Source organism: Helicoverpa armigera, chromosome 24 (genome assembly GCF_030705265.1).
Source record: "Helicoverpa armigera isolate CAAS_96S chromosome 24, ASM3070526v1, whole genome shotgun sequence".
Lineage (NCBI taxonomy): Eukaryota > Metazoa > Arthropoda > Insecta > Lepidoptera > Noctuidae > Helicoverpa > Helicoverpa armigera.
In genome coordinates this window covers 2,850,956-2,872,831 of record NC_087143.1, presented here as the reverse complement: position 1 = coordinate 2,872,831, position 21,876 = coordinate 2,850,956, and the positions used below count along the sequence as shown (strand labels likewise).

General features: G+C 35.2%; 1 protein-coding gene across 3 annotated transcripts in view; it reads left to right on the top strand.

Annotated features, from left to right (window-relative positions):
* Mctp (Multiple C2 domain and transmembrane region protein) overlaps nucleotides 1-21,876 on the top strand; it is a 185,648-nt gene that overhangs the window by 90,516 nt on the left and 73,256 nt on the right. For 2 of the 3 annotated variants that reach the window (XM_064041284.1, XM_064041285.1), the window contains exon 4: nucleotides 3,444-3,600. In XM_064041284.1, the coding sequence (XP_063897354.1) occupies nucleotides 3,444-3,600 (157 nt within the window). Of the gene's footprint in view, nucleotides 1-3,443; nucleotides 3,601-14,183; nucleotides 14,550-21,876 lie in introns of those variants that run through there. The other variant, XM_064041290.1, reaches the window with a different exon arrangement.

Below are 21,876 nucleotides of genomic sequence, written 5' to 3'. Positions count from 1 at the left end.
ACCCAGAAACACGGTAGATGCAACGGTTTGAAGAACTTCGTTGTTTAGGATAACATTAGGACCTAGGTTTTTTACATTAGGCAAAGTGAACTTAATGCATTTTGTTTTTTTAGCATTTAGTACTAAATTGTTTGTTGTAAACCAGTGCGTAACTGTTGAAAGTGCACTGTTTACGTCGTCAAATTGCTCTCTATTTCTGTCAACTTTGAAGATAAGAGATGTATCATCTGCAAATAATACAACATCGCAGATATTTTTGAGGTGGTAAGGTAAATCATTAATGTAAACTAAGAATAAGAATGACTCGAAGCAGAAGCAAGAAAGCAAGAAGCGAAGAACGATGACTCGAAGCTTATGAAACAAAGTCATAATTAAAGACACTTCTTTGAACAAGAATCCCGCAAACTTTTCGAGTCACATTCATATTTACGGCTGAGCTAAAACGTAAATCAGGACTAGACTTTCTCCAGAATTCATTGTCTTACGTAAATCGTAAATCCAGGAACTTTTCCAGGAAGGATAAAGGTAGCTCTAGAATCCAGCCGGATTTCTATGTGGTTTATAATTTACAACCTTATTTTGACATGCATAGGGTACAATATACCTTTTTGTGTTAGGTTTTGTTGTCAAGAATGTCGTTTTTCATTTCGGAAAAAGGTAAAGTCAACGATTAATCACTTTAGATTTCATCCAAAAGGTTTCACCCTTTGTTATAAAAACCCATCGCTTTTGGTGATTGTAAGTGTTTTTGTACTTAAATGTCATGTTACTTTTACCAATTTCTACCTTTTGTGAGCCTCATGCACGTACTTACGTAGGTACTCGGAACTTAGTTTCTTTTAAGTGCTGCGGGATTGTTCGAAAGAGTTACCGCGGCTCTGGTACATACTTAAAAGGCCTACGACGGAACACGACGGTTTTTAGTCAGTAAGAGTCTGACACTCCCTCACCGCTACTAACCCACAGCGGGAGGGGTCACTTGATGACTTTTGACGTCGTTAAAAAAAAGATTGCCCTTAAGGTGATCTTCACAATCACGCTGCATCTTGCGTGTCGACGCACCTACGCGCGTTCTTGCGGGAGTGCAGATCTGCATCATCGTGCGGGTTTTTCACGCACTCACGCGCGTAGGTGCGTTTTGTAAATTCACGCACAGCGGCTCTCATCGAGTTCCATTTTCAAATATACACGTCACGCCCATTCAAAATCACGCGCGTCACTGCGGGATCAGTGTGCCATACCTTGCGTTTCGCCCCGCACCTACGCGCGGGGGTGCGTGTTTCTCCGCATGTGTGTGCGTGATCCGCATGAACGCGCGTGGATGCATTTTCAGTGTGTTGGACTATGAGTGTTTTCCATACAAACGAAGATATTTCCATACAACGGAAAAAAACGCATCCACGCACTACGCTGCATCATGCGGGGTAGTGTGATAATCGCCTTAGTTCTGCAATTACCGTAACACTAAATAAGAATGTATTTCAAATACAACCAAACAACAAAAAACAATAACTAATTTAAGAAACAGTAACAAAAACAAACTATCAATTGTAATAACAACAGTACGCCTCAAATTATCCAAAAAATTTAATCATATTGATCGATGGCTCACAGAAGCTTCAAAACTTGAAGACAAAAGTGCTTGTAATGGTAGCAATCACGACGTCAAGGCCCAAGTTCACCGAAAACGTAACGCCCGTTTTCTTAAAACAATTGTTAACTTGGAAAATGGAACTTAAAAAATCATAATATACTATGAAAACTTTTTTTTATGAAAATCATCAAATGAAAGGATCATTTGATGATTTCCCGCTGAGGGTTAGCAGCGTGAGGGAGTGTCAGACTCTTACTGACTAAAATCCATCATGTTCCTTCTTAAGTCCTTTATGTACCAGAGTCGCGGTAACTCTTTCGAACAATCCCGCAACCCCGACAGGCCTTGGCCTAGGCCCTCTGGGGGTATAAGAAAACTGATGTTTACGTTGTTGGTAAATTCGGGCCTTCGTCGAGGCTTCAGAAATGACGGCCGAGGGCTATTAATAAATGGACTTAAGTATTTCTTTGGGGCTGTCGTTAATTTTTTAGACCCTGTCTGGCTTTTTATATCGTTTTGTGGTTTTGACGGAATTACTTTAATTATGAAGACTTTGGGCTGTAATTAGGCGGAGTATTAGATCAAAAACACCTCGCAAACAAAAAAAAAAAAAAAAAAATCTTTTACGCTGTTAATTTTAATGCAAATGGATATTTTGTGAGGAGCATTGACCATAACTAAGTAGTTTACATAGGTACTACTAATATAAAGCTGAAGAGAGTTTGGTTTTTTGCTCGAACGCGCTAATCTCAAGAACTACTAGGTAATCCAATGTGCAAAAAATATATCAGTGTTATACATAACCTTTATGAATTAATGCACACATTTCCATGGGATGAAAATGAAACCAATGGCGGAAAATAGTTCGTTAGACCACCCCTTCGTTAATTTTATTTTCAACTTTAGGTACACTACATACCAATAAGCTACTTTAAAAACCTTTAAATAAAGCCTTTCGGCAAAAACGACAAATAAGTGATCAGTGTCAGTCCAATTGAATGGACACAGTCACTGATTGGAGCCAACACGCGTGACCAATCAGTCGGACAATCAATGGACGCGGCGCCGCCGGCCGTCACTGTCAGCGACATGCGTCAATAGTGTATGTATGTTTGATAGTGATATGTGTATTGACAAATAGGTAATCAGTACATAATAATAGACTTTTTTTCTTATATCCAAATACGATGCGCCAAGTAATTTCTACGGGACGCGGGTTAAACGACTTGTAAAAACTAATCCACCTGTAACTCAAATTTGACGTTAATTTTCCTCTCATATGTGTTTACTATACCAGCTTTTAAAAAAAGCTTTCAACTAAATGATAATTAAGTGATCAGTGTCAGTCCAATTGAATGGATACAGTCGCTGATTGGAGCCAACACGCGTGACCAATTTATCGGACAATCAATTGACGCGGCGGCGCCGCCGGCCGTCACTGTCAACGACATGCGTCAGAAGTGTATGTACCTATGTTTGATGGTAATATGTGTATTGACGAGTAGGTAATATTATGACCAGCTTCTGTCAGCGGTTTCAACTGTGTCCCGTAGGAATTCCTTCACGCATTCGGACAAAAAGTGATCTGCATAAATTAGCGATAGGTAAATGGGTATTATAGCTATCAACGAAGTATTGAATCCTAAATTCTAAACCCGCCTTGCCGTAAATACAGGCTAACGCGGATAACTGGCGCTATAGGTACGCATTGCCGCAAACGTAAAACCTATTGTGTAGATTTTGAGTTCTTGTATGTACTTTTTACCTATTTAAATATTATTTCCTCTTTACCTTTAAAATCAAATATACCTTCTGCCTTCCAAAACAATAAAACCTCCTCATCTTCCAGAGCCGTTGGCAACGCAGCCGCAGCCGCGAGCGATGTCCTGCCGGCACCACCTTCACGCTCGCACCGGGTCCTGACAGCAGTGGCACGGAGTACGCTGGAGACCAGAGCTCCGAGCATAGTACTCCTGCCAACTCGCCCAGGCATCGGATACAGAGGGGTAAGTTTAGACCCTATTGTATAGAGCATAGGTTGAGATTGCATTGGTACCTAACTGGTTTGCGGGAGCTCCGAATGTAACACTTCACTTCGACATGTGTAGAATACAGTCAGGAAATTTTAGTTAGGAAAATAGGTAGGTACACGATTGAATTTGAACTTTGGAAAAACTCATAAAACTGAATAGCATCATAATAATAAAAGCTCTCTACGCAATATCATAACAAAAACTCAATCAATTGACAGCAATGCAGTAAATCGTGGATATTGATGATTTTTATTTTCTCATCGAAATCCTTATATAATGGCATTTTCAGAATCTGAATAATTTCTTTTCAGACGGATTCATTTTGATGCCCCTAACAATTTTAATATTTATACATATTATCCTCCTTGAAAAAACTTAATGAGATCTCTGAAACAAAAGAACATTTTAAAATAAAAAAGAAACAAAGTACTTATCCACAAAATGACATAGTTCAAGTTTCTAGAGTATTAAAGAAAACTGTGGAAAGAAAGCATTTTAATTTCAAGACAAATGAAAAGTTTCGCTTTTTATACTCCGTCTTTGTATATTTAATATTTTCTCTTTTATAAATATTGACCTTTCTGGATTTTAATTCTCATAATGGTCTGTGGCTGCTCAGTAATTATTTATCTAAAATACTTAATTAAAACTACTTAAAAAAATAATTCATAATTAAGTAGTTGTTTTTCTATTATTTTATGAAAATGTTCGGGTTTTTCCAAGAGTTTTTTTTCGTTTTATATTCCAGATTTAGTTAATGAAATGAAAACCTTTTAAGAACTTGAAGAACCTCTAATCATGAAAAAATTTATCTACTAAAATTGTATCTACAAAATTGTTTATCTATATAACGGTTGAATAAGAAACTTAGGTACAATTATTAATATTTTTTTTACATAAAATTATTTACCCCCACGTTCTTTCTAAAACATAAAATACTTTTACAAAATATGCTAAAGTTATAAACGGTAAACGTTTTGTATTCTCAAAGGATGCTACTAATTAAGTTTTAAATTAGATGCCGCGTTTACGAGTATTATGTTAAAAGCTTTATTCACTCTCAGACGTAGGTATCTACTTATATATATGATATACACATATGTAGTCTTTTGAATTTCATCAACTTTGCTATTGAATATATAGCGCTTGATAAAATTAATTCAGAAAGTGGTTGGTTATCAAGAACATACTAATTAAGAGAGAATACGTAAGTACCTACACTTTGAGGTGGAAAGCGGTGGAGGTCTTTGTGAAAAGAACTTTCATGTGAGAATTTTATCACTTTTGTTTACGCTTGCTATATAAACCATTTAAAGACATGGGCATTTAAACACAAAAAAATTAAAATTATCAAAAATAAAACATCGTTTCCAATTTACTTATTTACAACAAAAAAAAAACACAATTTATAAACCAAGTCATTCACTTTGACAGCAAAGTTGAATAGCTTAAAACAAAAGTAAGTCAAACAAAGAAACCCATTTCGATTTAAAAGTCGCACACTAAACAAAACACAGTGTCATTTTCATTTGCAACCATTCAAGGGAAAATACCAGAACACTCTGTAATTGGAAAACCAATTCTTAAGCTTCCCTTCCGATACCGACAAATGTCGCAAGACACAGCTAGTGGCTCGTACAGTCACGTCCAATAAAAATAATGTTTTAAGTTAACAAATACTGTGTTTGTTTCGTGAAATCTTGGTTTATACTTTGAGATGAGATCTATTTTTTTACCCGACTGCTAAGAAGGCTTATGTTTTTTGTAATATTGTGGCTTTCAAAATGATGGTAGAGAAAACATTGTACAGACGATAGCCACGAGAATATAGCTTTTGAATTTTGCTAAGTGAATACTGCAGTCAATGTCAGCCAATGATTCAATAGTCACAGAATGAGAATGTGTGAGACTAGTTTCTTCTTATTCTTATTTATGGTTCTTAGTTATTCCAAGACAGACAGAGCAGGCGAGTTGTATCTACCTTAGCTATTAGCCCAGAGATTTGACGCATTGGCATGCGCGACTCGTAAACTGCGTCGGAAGGGTACCTTAAATTGTCTGTAAAACCGGCGCTTTTCAATTAACTGCAAAGGTATTAATTTAATTGAGTTTACTGAACATTTACATTCCTTTGAAGTGTTAAAAGGGATTTAGATTCAGTGAAACTCAGAAACGTGAGCCTACAGACATGAAATATATTAAACGTGCTTCATATGATCTTTCCTGTGTACTGTTCGGAAATTAATTTTGAAATGGTATTCGTTTTATATTCTGGAGGGCTCTCGCATAAAATATGGAGTGTTATAAATAACTCAGGGTCAAGGGGAACAGATAAGTTTTTCAACCTTCCAAAAGGTTCAAGGTGACAATAATTTTAGATTAAAATGTTATTGATTTTAATAATGGGTCCGTTTAATCTATTAAATAACCTCTTCGGTTATTAAGGTATTTGTTAAGCAACGCTTGGGGCGGTCGGTCCATGAATGGGTCACCTAGTCGTTACGGTCTTCCATAATTTGGAAGGCATAATAAACTGGAAGTCCTGGCTGTAACGACCCCAAACTCGTATAGATTGCCAAAGCATTTGAACAGCTTTGGCGTTTCGAGTACATAGAAAGCAGAAAGTCTGTCACCCAGTCTTACCAAGAGGTATCTCCGGGTAACTGGGTCAGATAGGTATAGTCGCTCCATGTAAAAAACCTGGTACTCAGCTGCACCCGATTAAACTGGAAATTGCCCCAACATAGTTGAGAAAACCCTAGACTAAACTGTGTAATGTTATGATCGATAGCACAAAAAAGACGTAGGTACTTCAGATATAGATTATAGATTGACCTTTATAATGGCTTATGTTTAACTGATCACCAGATATAGTAACAAACAGCAGACAAAAATAGTAAATGATCACCAAAATGAAACTCGCATTTTAATGTAAAACTATCACCAAAGTTTTAACACTTTGCTATCCTATTTAAGTGAAATTACTCCAAAATAAATCATGCGTAAGCCAAAAATAGTAAATGATCACCAAAATTAAACCACCATTTTAAAGTAAGATTATAACCAAAGTTTTTAAATTCTGCTATCCTATTTAAGCAAAATGAGTCCAAATAAATCATTGTTATCCCAAAAGTAGTAAATGATCACCAAAAGTAGTAAATGATCATCAAAAAAGTTTTTACATCTTGCTATCCTGTTTAAGTAAACTGACTCCAAAAAAATAAGTTCGGCCTGATAAAATAAATGTAATAACATTATGGGGACCCTTTTCCTGCACTAGCGTGGAAAATTGTCTATTGCATGCCTCTAAACAGTGCGATAAGAGTGTGTTTTCGAGGGAGTGTATTGAAAAACACATTCTTCTTCTTTTTTCTCCTGCCCTGTTCACAATTTTACTTGGCGTCGGCGCAATATGTAATTTTCTTCCATTTTCCCCTGTCACTCGTCATACTGACACTCACGCATGCATTGCAAGCCGAACACATAACTTAATATGGCATCATAATACTTTATTTGGTAATAAGCCTACATTTTATGGCAATCACAGTGACTTATTTAGGCAAAAATAATACATTAATTTGGTCGTCAAGAGTTGGTGATCATTTACTAAATTTGGTGGTCGAATACAATTTAAAGTGAAGTCGTGACTAAAATAGCTGATACAATTACATTTTTAGACTTTATTTTTCTGGTGTTCAGTAGATATTTCTGGTTGCAAAACTTAGGGTATCAAAGCATTTTATGGTGGTCATTATATTTGTTCCCCTTTATAATACCCCAGTATTACAGAAGCCTAAACAAAGTCTGGAATCCTGTGACGTCAGCATTATTGGACTAGAAGTAATTCGTGAGGCTACGTTAAGCACTGGCAGTCTGCCAACTCTTTGTTTAAAGCCTGACTCCATTGAGAATATAAACGGCCGTTTTCTTAAAACCACTGTTTACTTTGAAACTTGATCGTGAGTGGTAAGCAGTGGTTTTTAGGGTTCCGTACCCAAAGGGTAAAACGGGACCCTATTGTTTTCGCTCCTCTGTCCGTCCGTCCGTCCGTCTGTCACCAAGCTGTATATCATGAACCGCGATAGTTAGAGGGCTGAAATTTTCACAGATGATGTATTATCGTTGCCGCTTTAACAAAAAATACTAGAATTAAATAAATATTTTGAGGGGCAACAAACGTGATTTTTTTGTCCGTTTTATAAATTCGTATGGAACCCTTCGTGTGCGAGTCCGACTCGCACTTGGCCGGTTTTTAAAACTGACGGTTCTGTTGTCGGTGGAGTTCGGCCTACCTAAGAGATTTATTTTATGTATTGCTAAATATTCCCGGAGCAGTTTGTCTTATATATTTACATGTTTGTTTTAAGACTGTGTGTGCAATTTGCAGATTGGAATATGTAAAGTCGCAGATTAGGAGCTTAACTCCGACATACAGAAATGTTACTTAACTGTTAGTCTTACTTAAAAGTTTTTCTGTCACAGCAATTTACTTGATAGAGACAGCAGTATTAAAATCCTTATTTACTGTAGGACATGACTTAAGCCGCTTCTGTTTGCCTGTTATCTAATTTTCATGTGATTGCAACCAATGGGGTGAAATGTAGGGTAAATTAGGATAATATTTTATGTCTAAACAAAACCGGAACGGATCCCTTGTATATACTAAATTTTATAGGCACTATAATAATGAAAATCGATTAACCATTAATAGGAATATTCAGCTGAAATAAATATCAACAAAAAGGTATTACTTATAATACCTTTCTGAATCGATTCGACCCTTCGGCTTCCGGAGAAATACCGAAATAGACCCGTGTTATGAAATGGGTTGAGGGCCAAAGTATTATTGGAACAACTTAACGGACAAAGTTGATTTACAAAGTTAAGTTCAAGTGTGTTTTTGGTTATCATAAAACGAGCTGTGAACTCTGTTACGCCCGTGTTTTTAGTGAAGTACTTCCCACAGTTGGATAAAAGTAGCCTGTGTCCTGTCTAAGGCACTAGGCTATTTAGAATCTAGACTAATAATCGCTAATCTACCTCGAGCTCGTATGAGTAGACGCCTGAGCTTTCTAGTGATGCAATAAATAAATAGGTATGATGATTATTATGAACATATTTGTAACACACACGAAAAATATATGACAGTATATAATTGCATATTATTTTATCTAAACAGTATCTACTTGTAGTGCTTGGTGCAGCTACCCAAACTTACATAAAAACAACATAATGTAGCTGAATTTCAACATACACGTACATTTGCCTAATTTGACTAAACCTTCGAAAATTCACCATACTTAGAAAGGAATACCAACGTAGCTCGAACGTCTTTGTTCAACCGCCAATAGCGTGACTGAATAACGTGTAAACTATGATCGGGGCTTATCTCTCCAATATTCATTTACGTCGCTTTCAGGGCATTCATGGTAAACCAACATGAAAGTTTACGAGTATTTTAAAAGGACTCACTTTTTGTCACATAAAAAACACAACTTCTTGTGATAAGAAATAATGTATTCAAACTGGACGACGACAGAAAATAAATCTAAATTATCACAATAGAAAATGTTTTTACGTCACAGCCTTTTTATCGTCCCACTGCTGGGCACAGGCCTCCTCTCACACAGACAAGGATTGAATGTTAATCACCACGCATACACATGAGGATCAGTGAATTCAAACTTTATAGTCCACTTTTCTAGGAGATCTTTTCATTCACCTTTTGAATAAATTGCTCGTATGTGACACTGGGGTTCCAACTGGAACAATCTATTTTAGTTGGGAAATTCACGCTATTGTTTAACTTTGGCTTATATTAACTCATCTTCTAAGAACTATTACCTACCTACCTAATACAATTTATATCTCTACCTATACATGTAATTTCAAACTAGTCCCCTATCCTATTACTATCACTAAACGCCTGAGTAAACTCAAGCACTCGGTCTTGTAATTAATGGAATGCCAATCAACGTCCTGGCCATCAACACTGTCTTATGTCATCGAAGATCGGAACGGGATTACAAGATCTTATCCTGCATAGAGATATACTTAATTACTTTTGTTACAAGGACTTTATTGTGAAAACGTTACAAAGTGATATTAACGAAGCTGTTAACATGATTTGTCTTAATTTGAAGTTACAGCTATTACTATTCTTAATCAGATCTAGATTAGCTATACAGTTTCATTTATCAAACAAGATAAATGCAATTGAAGACTACTTTAACATCTTCTTTTGCATCTCGGCAACTTTGATGTTGAGATGCACCATTTCACTATAACGATAACCTAATCATTTTCAGTTGTCACATCGTCGATTTGCAAGTAAACGTCTACTTAAGCTTTGGTTATCGTTATGGTTAAGTAAATGGTGCAACTGGATCTAAGAAATGAATAAAATACCTACTCCTACTAATAATAGTTTTGAATCCTTCTAAGTAACCAAACCAAACACGATTCTAGCAATTAGAAAATTAAATACCATTGTAACGATTATTTACATATCGATTGTCTTTACCTTGAAGTTTTTAATCGTTTCTAAGATATTGCTAACAAAACTGAGAATTCCTATCGACGTTTAACATTTGGCCGACAGTTGACCCGAACGCTAGACATTTTTTATCAAATCGTCATTCCAATCAAAGTTTTCAGTCGATCTGATACCGGCTAAATACCTGATCTTTGTAAAGTGCGTACTACCATTCATCTCCATACTGATTTATGAGCTCAAACAAACTATCGGCCGACTAAAAGTTTGCAGTGTGCAGAAAGAAAGAAAGAAAAAACAATTATTTACTCAAACTTAATACTAAACGTAATAAAACTTACTTATTGAATCCTGTTTAAATAATTGTGGTAACATTTAGTATTCAACGATTCATGTATTCATGAAGAGTATAGGTACCGTCCTGTGGATTCAAGCTTGCCTTGTTACTGAATATTTAAAGTATGTTTATTCAAGTGATCTCCATTTCCAAATGTTATTAATAGGAGCTTTATGTAGCTTTTTATATGAGGGCAAATTTTTTTCTCTCTTAGTATTTTTATTACCTACGACCAGCTTATAAAATAATGTTTTTTTTGCGATGTTTGAAACCTAGAAGGATGTTTTTTCTATTATTCTTCTTCTTCTTGTTTCGTGTCGATGATATGTCTTTCAGACTTCAGTTTGTCAGCCCAATATGCCGCCACAGCGAGAGCACGGTCGGACGCGCTCATTAGGTCCTCCCGCGAGCAAGTTTCAGGGCACAGTGGGCATGCGATGAGGTGGGACATAATCTGCACAGCAGCCCCGCACCCTATTCATTTAATTTAATTCATTCATTCTATTAATTTAATTAAGATTAATGAAATTTGTTCTCTTTGTTGATTAATGAAAACATCTCCAATTTAAAGTGCTTTAATGGATATTTTAATTCATATTTACACAGCTGCTGGTTTCTCACAAATTACAATCGTAAATGCTTATTATTTAAATTAGATTGCCAAGAATGGCCCGCCCATATGATTCCACGAAAATTCTATGTTTCAGTAGAGACGTGGGCCAAGGTGACATTTTAATTAATAGTGCTTGTAGGTAATTGTTGTATTTAAAACTATAGAAGTGTAAGCATTGGATGATAATAATGGTCATGAATTAGTACATGTGGTTAGGTACATATCTGACTATAAAACATTGAAGTGTTTCTCTGCTTTACACATGATGTTATAATGCATGCATGTTACTTGTGTACGGCAGCGAATGAATGACTATAGTTCACTGCGCGGTCGCGGCTTTAAGCAGTCGGTCTCAACTGCTTGAAGCAGTCCGTGTACGGCGGCTCTTAGGTATAATGAAAAAGAAAAATTACTCCTGTGGCTAAACCACTGAATGGATTAGGTTAATTTTTTTACAATTTGCTATAGACTGCATAGAGTATATGTGATAGGATTTAATGTGATTAGGTACGAAACACCCGATATAACTCATAGAAAGAATGCTCTCTGAAAACAAGCGTACAGCGCCATCTATTATCAACATCAAACAGACTGAGAGACCTGTAAACGTTTTCGCGACGAGCAACGCCATCTAGTAACAGCATACAAAACTATGTATCAAGCATTCTGTAGTGATAGAAATGGCGGCTACATTTTTCTCCTAGATTCCAATAGTTGGCACTATAAGCGCTGACGAAAGTGTTTAGGTTTATATTATAGCCTCTAATAATTAGTTTTTTAACTATTTTCTTTCTTAGTTGCTTCTCTTATTGTTTTCCAATTAATTTTCATGACTTGACTTGCATTTTAGTACCTCAAGTGATGAAATTTTATTACACTAGGTTGACAAAAAAATTACCAAGTTTAGTTCCTTACCTATTATTTTTGGATATTACTTATATGTACTTTTAAAATTAATAATGAGTAAAAATGGTATCAATAAAAATCATATGCTTCCTGCATGGATACTATTTCGCCAAAATTAAACCAATATAGGCACCTACGCTAGCATCTAGCTCTGAAATTAACTTGCTATTACATGCTCAATTGCCACCAGCCGAGACGTACCAATTGACCTTTTCAGACAGAATCAAACGAATTCCAGTCTAGAATAAAATTCGGTATGGCTGTGATTTAGCCTACATCTATTTCTACCTAATTTAAGATATTATAAAGAGGAAAAATAATTATATTTTTGTTTCTATGTTTGTAATGGATAAACTCAAAGTCCACATAGGTGCTGGGCCGATTTGAAAAAAATCGATCACTGCTGGAAAACTACATTCTTTCCAAGTAGGGCTGCCATGTCGAATTTCGCCAAACCCGGACAAACATTAAAAAAACCCGGACATTTGGCGTAAATCGCATTTTTTCCCCGAACGAGTACGTAATTTATAATCCATTTACTATTAACATATACTTAAATTCAATGAGGTGCTTCCTTATATGAAAAGTGTCCGGGTTTTCCCCGGACACTTCTTGAAACCCCGCCCGGACGGCCCCCGGACGGCCTCCAAACTAGGACAAATCCGGGGAAACCGGAACGGATGGCAGCCCTATTTCCGAGTAATATTGGCCATATTTTGTAGTAGCAGTAGTTTCCATGAAACCCGAGTGAAACCACGGGAAAACGGCTAGTCAAGAATAAAATTCGGGATGACTGTGATTCAGCCTACATATTTGCTATGCATGAAATTGTAGCTTCACATTGTTGGGTAGAAAACTGTGAATTTATGAATGTTGCTAAATATATGGCTACATATCTGTGTCGGCATTTCTAGTATGGAATAGAAGATTTGTTTTAGGCTTAGCTGTTTAGTTTTGGTTACAAATGATATTTTTATGTATAGCGTATTGTGACATAAAGATAGCATTTTATTGTATCCAAGATAGGCATGTATGTCACTAGGTACATACTCTTTGACTAGTCGGTTTACAAAAACAGAAACGTAAACACCAAAAAAAAAAGAACAGATGCACAAATTAGAATATTATTTTTATATATTTTAGAGATAGGTAGAAGATCATGTAGATGTTATACACAAACACGACATAAGTATTCCAAGCGCCAAAAATTTTTCGCTTGGTTTTAATTCTTATTTTTTGTAATAGTATTAGATAGTTGTCAATTGTTTGCTTTCCCTCTTGCACACTCGAAACCGCCCTTACCAGCCCATATGAACCGACCGTTGTCGCTTGGGAAAAATCCGCTAGGCGTTGAATACATAAGTATGTACCAAAATAAATAAAGTCCAGAAAACTTGACGCAATAAATACAGTTTCTAAATAAAAATGTCCAAGAGAAAATTAACAAAACAGTCGTTATTTACAGTCGAAATCAGTCTCAGACCTTGGTATTCACTGAACAGTAATTTATTCAATTGCTGCCTACTCTAGTATCATTACCATGAAGACATCGTCCGATTTCAGGAGATGATATCATGAGTATAATGCTGTGTTTTCATATTTTTACATTTTTAATACCATTTGTTTTGCTAGAATTTACATATTTATAAAAAGCTTTTAATATATTCGTATTAAAACTTTAATTTACTTTAAGTACAGAAAACAATAAAAAAAACATTATTTGACTCTAATCGTTTTCCCGCGGTTTCGCCCGCGTCCCATAGGAACTACTGCGCGTAGGAGGATAAAATATAGCCTGTTACTCGAAAAGAGGCAGTCCAACCGTGAAAGATTTTTTTAGCCTTTAGGGCTTTAGGGTACAGACTAATAAATATTTTTTTCTCTTTATTATGTGCATAACTATAAAAAATACTATTATATTAGTATAATATATGTAACCAATTTAAATTGAGAATTCCAAACGTCGTTGTTTACAAAGAAACCAGCAAAAAAATATGATTTAAAAGAAACCCTCGTAAAGGTCACTGCAAATAATAACATAGGTATTGTTGAAACCCGATAAGTAATAGGTACCTATATTATGATTAAATGAAAAAAAAACTGGTCGTAAAAAACAAAAAATGGTTGTTATAATAAAGGCTAAATGTCACGTTAGAATGCATGTAATAATAGCCTAGCACGTATCAGGCTATCAACGTTTAGCAGTCGAGATAAGAATACGTGGGCGATCACTACTTCAATGAAGAATAATCAATGCTCTCTGACATGATACACGTCCATATTATTTTTATAAACTCGAAAATTTTTAAAGTAAAAATACCAAAAAAGTGAAAAATAAACTGACCCCTTAATTTTGTCTGCAAGTGTAATTTGCGCTCATTTTACTTTTTTAAGTCGAATATTTTGAGTGATAAAATGTGACCCATGTATTCTGTCTCGAAGTGTATTTTTTAAAAGTGAAATTGGATGACTTGTCATTGTGTTAAGAAAGACCTATATTTTTTGAGTTCCCAAAGTGTATCGGATTTTAGCGGACATGATGAAAATAGCGAGAGCTTTGGACGAGATTGCAGGTGTGTACATAATATTTCCATATGATTATTTTATTCAGTTTTTGTTAACTTAAGAAACACTTATAATAGATATTGACGGGTAATATCTGATCTTAGTTACCTTCATACTAAATATCATGGTCGGCACAGCTGCTAAACAATATTATTATTGTTCGGAATAAGTATTAGGTTTTTGAACGACTAAAAATGTATGCAATGACAAAGCTAATACCTAACAAGGACAAAAACTAGAAAAACAAGTTCAGCTAGACCAAATGTATCCGCCTGCATAAGTTTTTTACCTCTAATTGACTTATAGAATAATATGCAACAAAAAACCGTAACTCCTTTTTATGATTTATTTAGATAGATATCAAATTATAATCATTGCCATTAATAAATTCTTCCGTTAATGTATGTTTATTAAAATAATCTCAAAAAGTACCTACTGAGTGGATTTTTACGAGATTTAAATACAGATCACCAATAAAATAAAAAAAAGACACAATTTTCCATGTATAGAGACTGCCTAACTGACAAGCTGAAAGACTGGAATAGGCGATGAGACTGTCCTAGTTTGCCTACAAAGCCTCTAAATAGTTCAGATGCTACTTCACCAGCTATTAGAACCAAGTAAAGGTACTAGGTATATTTGTTGAAATCGAAGCCGAAATATCTAAAAAAATTGCAGAAATAAATAAATGGGGCAGACTTTCTTTGGCGTCTGACTGCCTTGTGCCTTGTGGCCCGTACGTAATGACTGCCTTGTGGCAAAAATTTGTGCCTTGTGGCCTGTGTCTTCAAATGACAGCCGAGACTTACCAATTTATCGTGCCCCATAAGACTAAAATGATCAGTTCGCGAAGTAAGGTATGATTGTTTTTGACTATAGTAATGAAGGCATTTAAAGAAACGGGTTTGAAAAAAGTTCAAATAACATGTCAAATAGAGAAGGCTCTACTTAAGCAGGGAAAGTATGCTAGCTCTTCAAACTCACTTCTCCACTTCAAACTGCCGAACTTATTTCTAACTTTCAACTGAGCTTCTAAAAGCTCCAGAGACTAAAAAGAGGTCATAGTTACGTTAAAGCCTGTTTTCAGAATAAGAAGTGCACTTGAAGACCTTTTTCGTTCAGAATAAGGCCCAAAATTACGGCAAAACGTTTCCGAACTCTCAAATTGCGGAAATCATTTTCGAAAAATTTGGCGTATGCGTTTTTTTGTCTTTGAAATTACTTTAATTACGCAAGTTATTCTTGAAACAAGCAGTTTATTCTTATTTACTTCAAACCCGCCATGTTCCATTTTGGAGCCCTTTGTGTACCTACCAGAGACGCGGCAACTCTTTCAAACAAGCAGCTAAGAAAGGTTCTATCGATTTCGGAAATACATAAGTAAACTACTTATTTCAGAACCAAAATTTTTCATGAACATAAAAAACCATAAATCCTTCGACAGTTTTAACGATACTTCCATATTTTATCCAGCTTGTTGAGCTATCTTATCATGAAAAGTTAACAGAGAGGCAGATTTATTTCAGAATTTACAATAGATAAGTATGTAGGTATCGTAAATTGTAAAGTTAAGAATGAATAGTAGTAGTATATACCTACATACATTTAAGGGTAATTAATGTGGTACTTAAATATAGCCAAGAAACTGTGTGAAAACCGGCTGTCATGGTATGGGCATATAATGCAGAGAAGAAATGAGGATCATATTGTAAGATTGAAAGGTAATATGAGTAGTAGTTGTAGAGTAGTAGTATCTACACATGTCACCGGAAAATAACAAGATCCGTAAGTTTATAAATTTACTAGGAAGTTTATAAACTTTCGTAAGATTCTAAACGGGAGATAAATTGTAATATTTTACGTCCACATTTTCGTAACTTTATCAATTTCCGACGTCATACGGTAAATTTATAAACTAACGATTATGTACCTATTCGTAAGATTTTATATGATTCGACCAATTAAAAAAAAATTTAAACTAAACTAAGTTTGAAAGTGGCACTTATAGCAAAGGAAACTCGCCTCTGGGCCGCGGCCCAGATTACACGGTATAATAACAGTCGGGAAAACTGGTCCGAATGTGCGGGCCAGATTACCATGTGAAAAAAGTGACGGAGGTTAGTCGACCCATTGGGACTTAATTTCATAAAATCCGATAGTTGTGAAATTTTTCACAGCTCAAAATCGTCAGGAGGCAAAAAGACTTACATCTTTTTCATAATTTTCATCATAAATATAATACTTTGTCTAGATACTGGACTCCTAGTACGTAATATAAACTTCGTTAAATAATGGAGCTTCTATAGATACTTAATTAATAATCTCAATTTATAAGTAAAACGTAAATATAGAAACATTGTTTCTTTTTATCAAAATTGTTTTCGAGTGTTACAAGAAAAAACAAATCCCCTTTTGGCAACAAGAGTATTTTTGTAACACTCATTTATGTTGACATTGGATATATTGACATCAATATTTTCGATAAAATTATGAAAAAGATCTTTATTTTTTTAGCTCCTGACGATTTTGCGATTATTAAATATATAGGTATAGGAACTAAATATGCAACAAAAACTTTAATGGGGTTTTTTAACATGCTGTAAGTAAATAAAAATAAATATTATATCCTACTTATACACACATATTCTACATATGTAAATATCCCACCTAATCTAGATATTAAAAAAAGGAAAAATAAAAACTACGTATCAAATATCTATAGGAACTTCATTATTCAACGTAGTTTATATTAGCTACTAGGAGTTCAGTATTCTAGACAAAGTATTACATTTATGATGAAAATTATGAAAAAGATCCAAGTCTTTTTGCCTCCTGACGATTTTGAGCTGTGAAAAATTTCACAACTATCGGATTTTATGAAATTAAGTCCCAATGGGTCGACTAACCTCCGTCACTTTTTTCACATAGTAATCTGGCCCGCACATTCGGACCAGTTTTCCCGACTGTTATTATACCGTGTAATCTGGGCCGCGGCCCAGAGGCGAGTTTCCCCCTAACCCAAAAAACTATGTGGAAACCGGCTGTCATGGTAAGGGAATGTGATGCGGAGGAATGAGAGTCATGTTGTGTGGAAGGTGATGCGTATGAATGTAGATACCAAAAGCACAGATTACTTAATAGTTAATGATGACGTAGGTATTGTAAAAGATTATAGACCGTGTGTTTACTCTGTGTACTACATGTATGTGTAGTCTACAGTTTACGCTGTTGTGTACTGACCTGTGAATAGGAAGCTTTGTATGCTTTGTCGACCATGGCTTATCATAGAGGTAGAATCTACCTATACCTAGTACCTATGCAACCAGATGCAGTATGGGCTTTAAACGAGTGTTTCCAGGTTTCCTGTAATCAGCAAAAATTCTGTCTGTGTGGTTTGAAGAATCGGTTATTATGAGATGAAATCGTTTATTTTGCAGGTTGGACATTACATCCCTTTTACACGTCATGTTTACCTATCCCTTCCATACTCTCTTCTCTCTATCTGCCGTCATCTCACAAGTAACATTTTAACATTTTTTTTTAGTTATAATGACTTTCTCACAATCCATCCATCGTTTGTTTAGTCGGTATATTTATTCATCATGTTTTCCCAAAATAAAGTGTTTTTTTTTTTCTCAAAACTGTTGTAGTTATGAGAAAAAACTATCATTTATTTTATCGGCACACTTTTCGAATAATATTGTAGGTACCTAACTACAGTGATTATTGAAAAAAATAATTTAGTCATAATACACATGTCATCTCTATGTAATAATTTGCCTATAATGCAGGCGGACATCCTAAATGGGCCCTAATTTAACTTTAGATAGTAACGTTAATTAGACAGGCCGGAACTGTCTTGTGTCACAAGGGATTTATGTCTGACACGTCTGACACTGCGGTCTGACATGATGTCTAATGTGAGAGGACGTGTGGGTATTCTGATGTAGGTAGCTATGATAATGTCAGTTGAAAGTTAACTTCATGTCTTTAATTTTTATTGAAGGTGTTATATCGTAAAATGGTAGAAGGCGTGATTATTGGACAAAATAATCCTGGAATTGGTGACACATTTCATGTAATTCATCATTATCATTCTCCTGCTCTTATCCCAATTATGTACCTATTTGTGGTCAGCACAGATACACGCGACATAATTTTTAACTAAAGGTTATTAAAAAATATCTATATAAAACTGCCATTGCCATCAATATGCAAAATGCATCAGCCTTGAAAAGCATGCCATTTTTAAAGGTCAATGTCATACCTATTTTATTTTATTTTGAGACCTTTTGAATCCTGTTAAATAAGTTTAGATATAACCCAACAAACAAGCTACTCTTATAAAATTATATGTTTAAGGTCTAATTTCTTATAGTTGCTTTAAAATCGCTTTCATTATGTCAATGTTCCTTATTATGGCACAATATAAGAAGATTTGGCTAATATTACCTTTACTCTTATAATTTGGTTGGGTTAACCATAACAAGTCCAAATTACATGATTATAATAAGGATTGAAAATGTGTTATTCTCATAAGCGCATTTACAATGCTTTTAAGCCTTATAATATTTAAAACCTTATAAAAGCTTTTTATTTGGCTAACTGTTCTTATAATAGTAATGCATAAGCTAACTTTGATACTTTTACACTCATAGGAGCATTTCATAAGATGTCTACCCAACAAACAATATTCTGCATTTTATATGGTCTTTACAAGAATGAACGCAATCCATAATCACTTACATAGTCATTAAAAAGGTCTTATTCTCTAAATGGTCATATCAAAATATTCTTATACCACTTCTACTGCTACGAGTATAATACTACAAAATGACAACCCGATACCAACAAATCACTTGAGGGTTCCGTCAATGATTTTATGGAAGATGACAATGAAGTACAGTAAGTAGTGCAGAAGACATAAATTTTCAACTAAATTTGAGTTGAATAAGATGGACATCGGTGATGATGTCAAAAACTGGGCAGTAAAAAATAATATTTCACAATGGCTTTGAGTGATCTATTAAAAATATTACAATCTATTTATTTACATTTACCTAGTAATAATTATTTTCCATTGCTAGGTATTGAATTTTTTTATTACTACTGAGAAATGTGTAATAAAATTATGGATTACAATATTCACATTCATCTTCAATAAAGATCATAAATCAAAGGAGATCATTCAAGTCTCGAACAATTTGTACCCAAAAATGAAAGTGGCGGCCAAAAGAAATAAATAGTAGATTCTTGTAGAGAATAATGCCCTGAAGATTTTTTGCTATTACAAGAATCGTCTACAATTAACCCCCCGGCTGCTATTTGACTTTGAAAATACCAAAAAATCTCACAATGTTTGGAGCATTACATAACGGCCCCAAACTGGAGAAGGCAGCCGCTGCCTTCAAAGGACTCCTGCCCAACCTGTCAAGTCATCAAATGACTTGGGCTGTGGGAAGTCAGACACTTACAGATTAAAACGAATCATGGGGAAACCAGGGTCGCGGTAATTCTTTCGAACAATCCCGCAGCCCCAATAGGCTTTGTCCCCGCTAAAAGCACGGCAATCCGACACGACCGGAGAGAGATCAGGCGCAGGATCGACATTTACGTGCTCTCCGATGCACGGGTGAATCAATCACCAACTTCCAGACTGGCTGGGGCTGCTTTGTGAAAGGTTAAGAAAATCCACAAAGCGATTTCGGCCCGACCCAGGACTCGAACCCGAGACCTCGAGCACAGCAGCCGCGCTTGCAACCACAAGACCAACGAGGCAGTCTAAAGAATCGAATGAGTCGAAAGAATTACCGCGGTTCTGGCTACCACATGATGGGTTTTAGTCAGTAGGAGTCTAACTTCCCCACAGCGAGAGGGGAGTCATTTGATGACTTCCCAGGTTGGGTAGGAGTCCTTTGAAGGCAGCGGCTGCCTTCTCCAGTTTGGAGCCGTAATGCAATGCTCCAAACATTGTGGGATTTTTTGGTATTTTCAAAGTCAAATAGCAGCCGGGGGGTTAATTGTAGACGATTCTTGTAGTAGTAAAAAATGTTCAGGGCATTATTCTCTACAAGAATATATAATTTTTTTACTCTGGCCGGCACTTTCAGTTTTGGGTACGAAATGGATGATCTCCTTTGTACTCTTTACAATTTTGACAAAACAAGAAGGTGAATAGTAGCAAAACTTCTATTTTTTCACGACCAATCACAAAGTGTGAAGGTATGTTCGACAAAGTCTGATATTTGCAATGAAAACATTTTCTTCGTACGATAAAATGTGTCAAATTCCATGGCCATCTCTTGTTTTGGACAGAGAGATCTTCTCCGTAAATACGACCATTGTGATAATACCTAAAATGTAATATAGCTAATATTAATACAGCTACGGAATGATGAAAGGAACCCTAACGGTAAATAAAATGGCGATAGCAGATGGAATAAAAGTTGCCATTACAGAGCTTATAATCTTATAGATTTCTAATAGACGTTGTGAGAATGATATTACCCTTGTAAAAGCGTTATAAAAAACATGCCCTAATAATTATTCACATTTTTACGTCAAAACTACTCAAATTCAAGGGCGCATTGATATAATTACACTTTTTGTACCACATTTTATCATACGTTTGAATTCCCAACAGTTTTCTCAATAAACAAACACAATATACTCTCGGATTCAGGTACACTAAAAAAAATAAATGAAATTAATCATGGTTCTTGTTTTCTTTAAAATACTCGTTGACGCTGCCAAACTGTGAAAAATCATTCAACAAAACACTTGTTGCAGAATCTCAAACACTGATTTTAGGGCGAATTGCTTTAAAATAGAATTTGTCTTGCCGCTATAAGTTTTACTCCCTTGTTGCTCGCCATTATAAAACATGTATAAGGTTGGTTGGCTTTTTAAGAGCAAATCCTTTTGCTTTTATTAGTTTGACTCCCTTATCGCTTGCTATAATAAAGTACATATAAGAAAAAGAAGCTGACAATAAAGCAAATATAAGGGGGGTTTGAGGTTATTGTTCTTGTAATTTGTGCCCAAACGCACCCTTATTAGCGTTAATACGGCTTTTATAAGAAATTTATTTTTGGCATTTTTAGCCACTATGAGAGGATTTTTTGTTTGTTGGGAAGTAGGTATGTACCTAAATCATAGGTCCGTAAGAATCTAAAACATAAGTAGTTTTAGGTACCTACTACAAAAATGTTAAACAGATGTTCGTCACGTGTTTAAGAAAATTTCGTATTGACATTTTCCTTAAACACGTGTCGAACGTGGTAAATAAAATCAAATCTATTTAAAAATATGCAAATTTTGAACATAAAATTATCA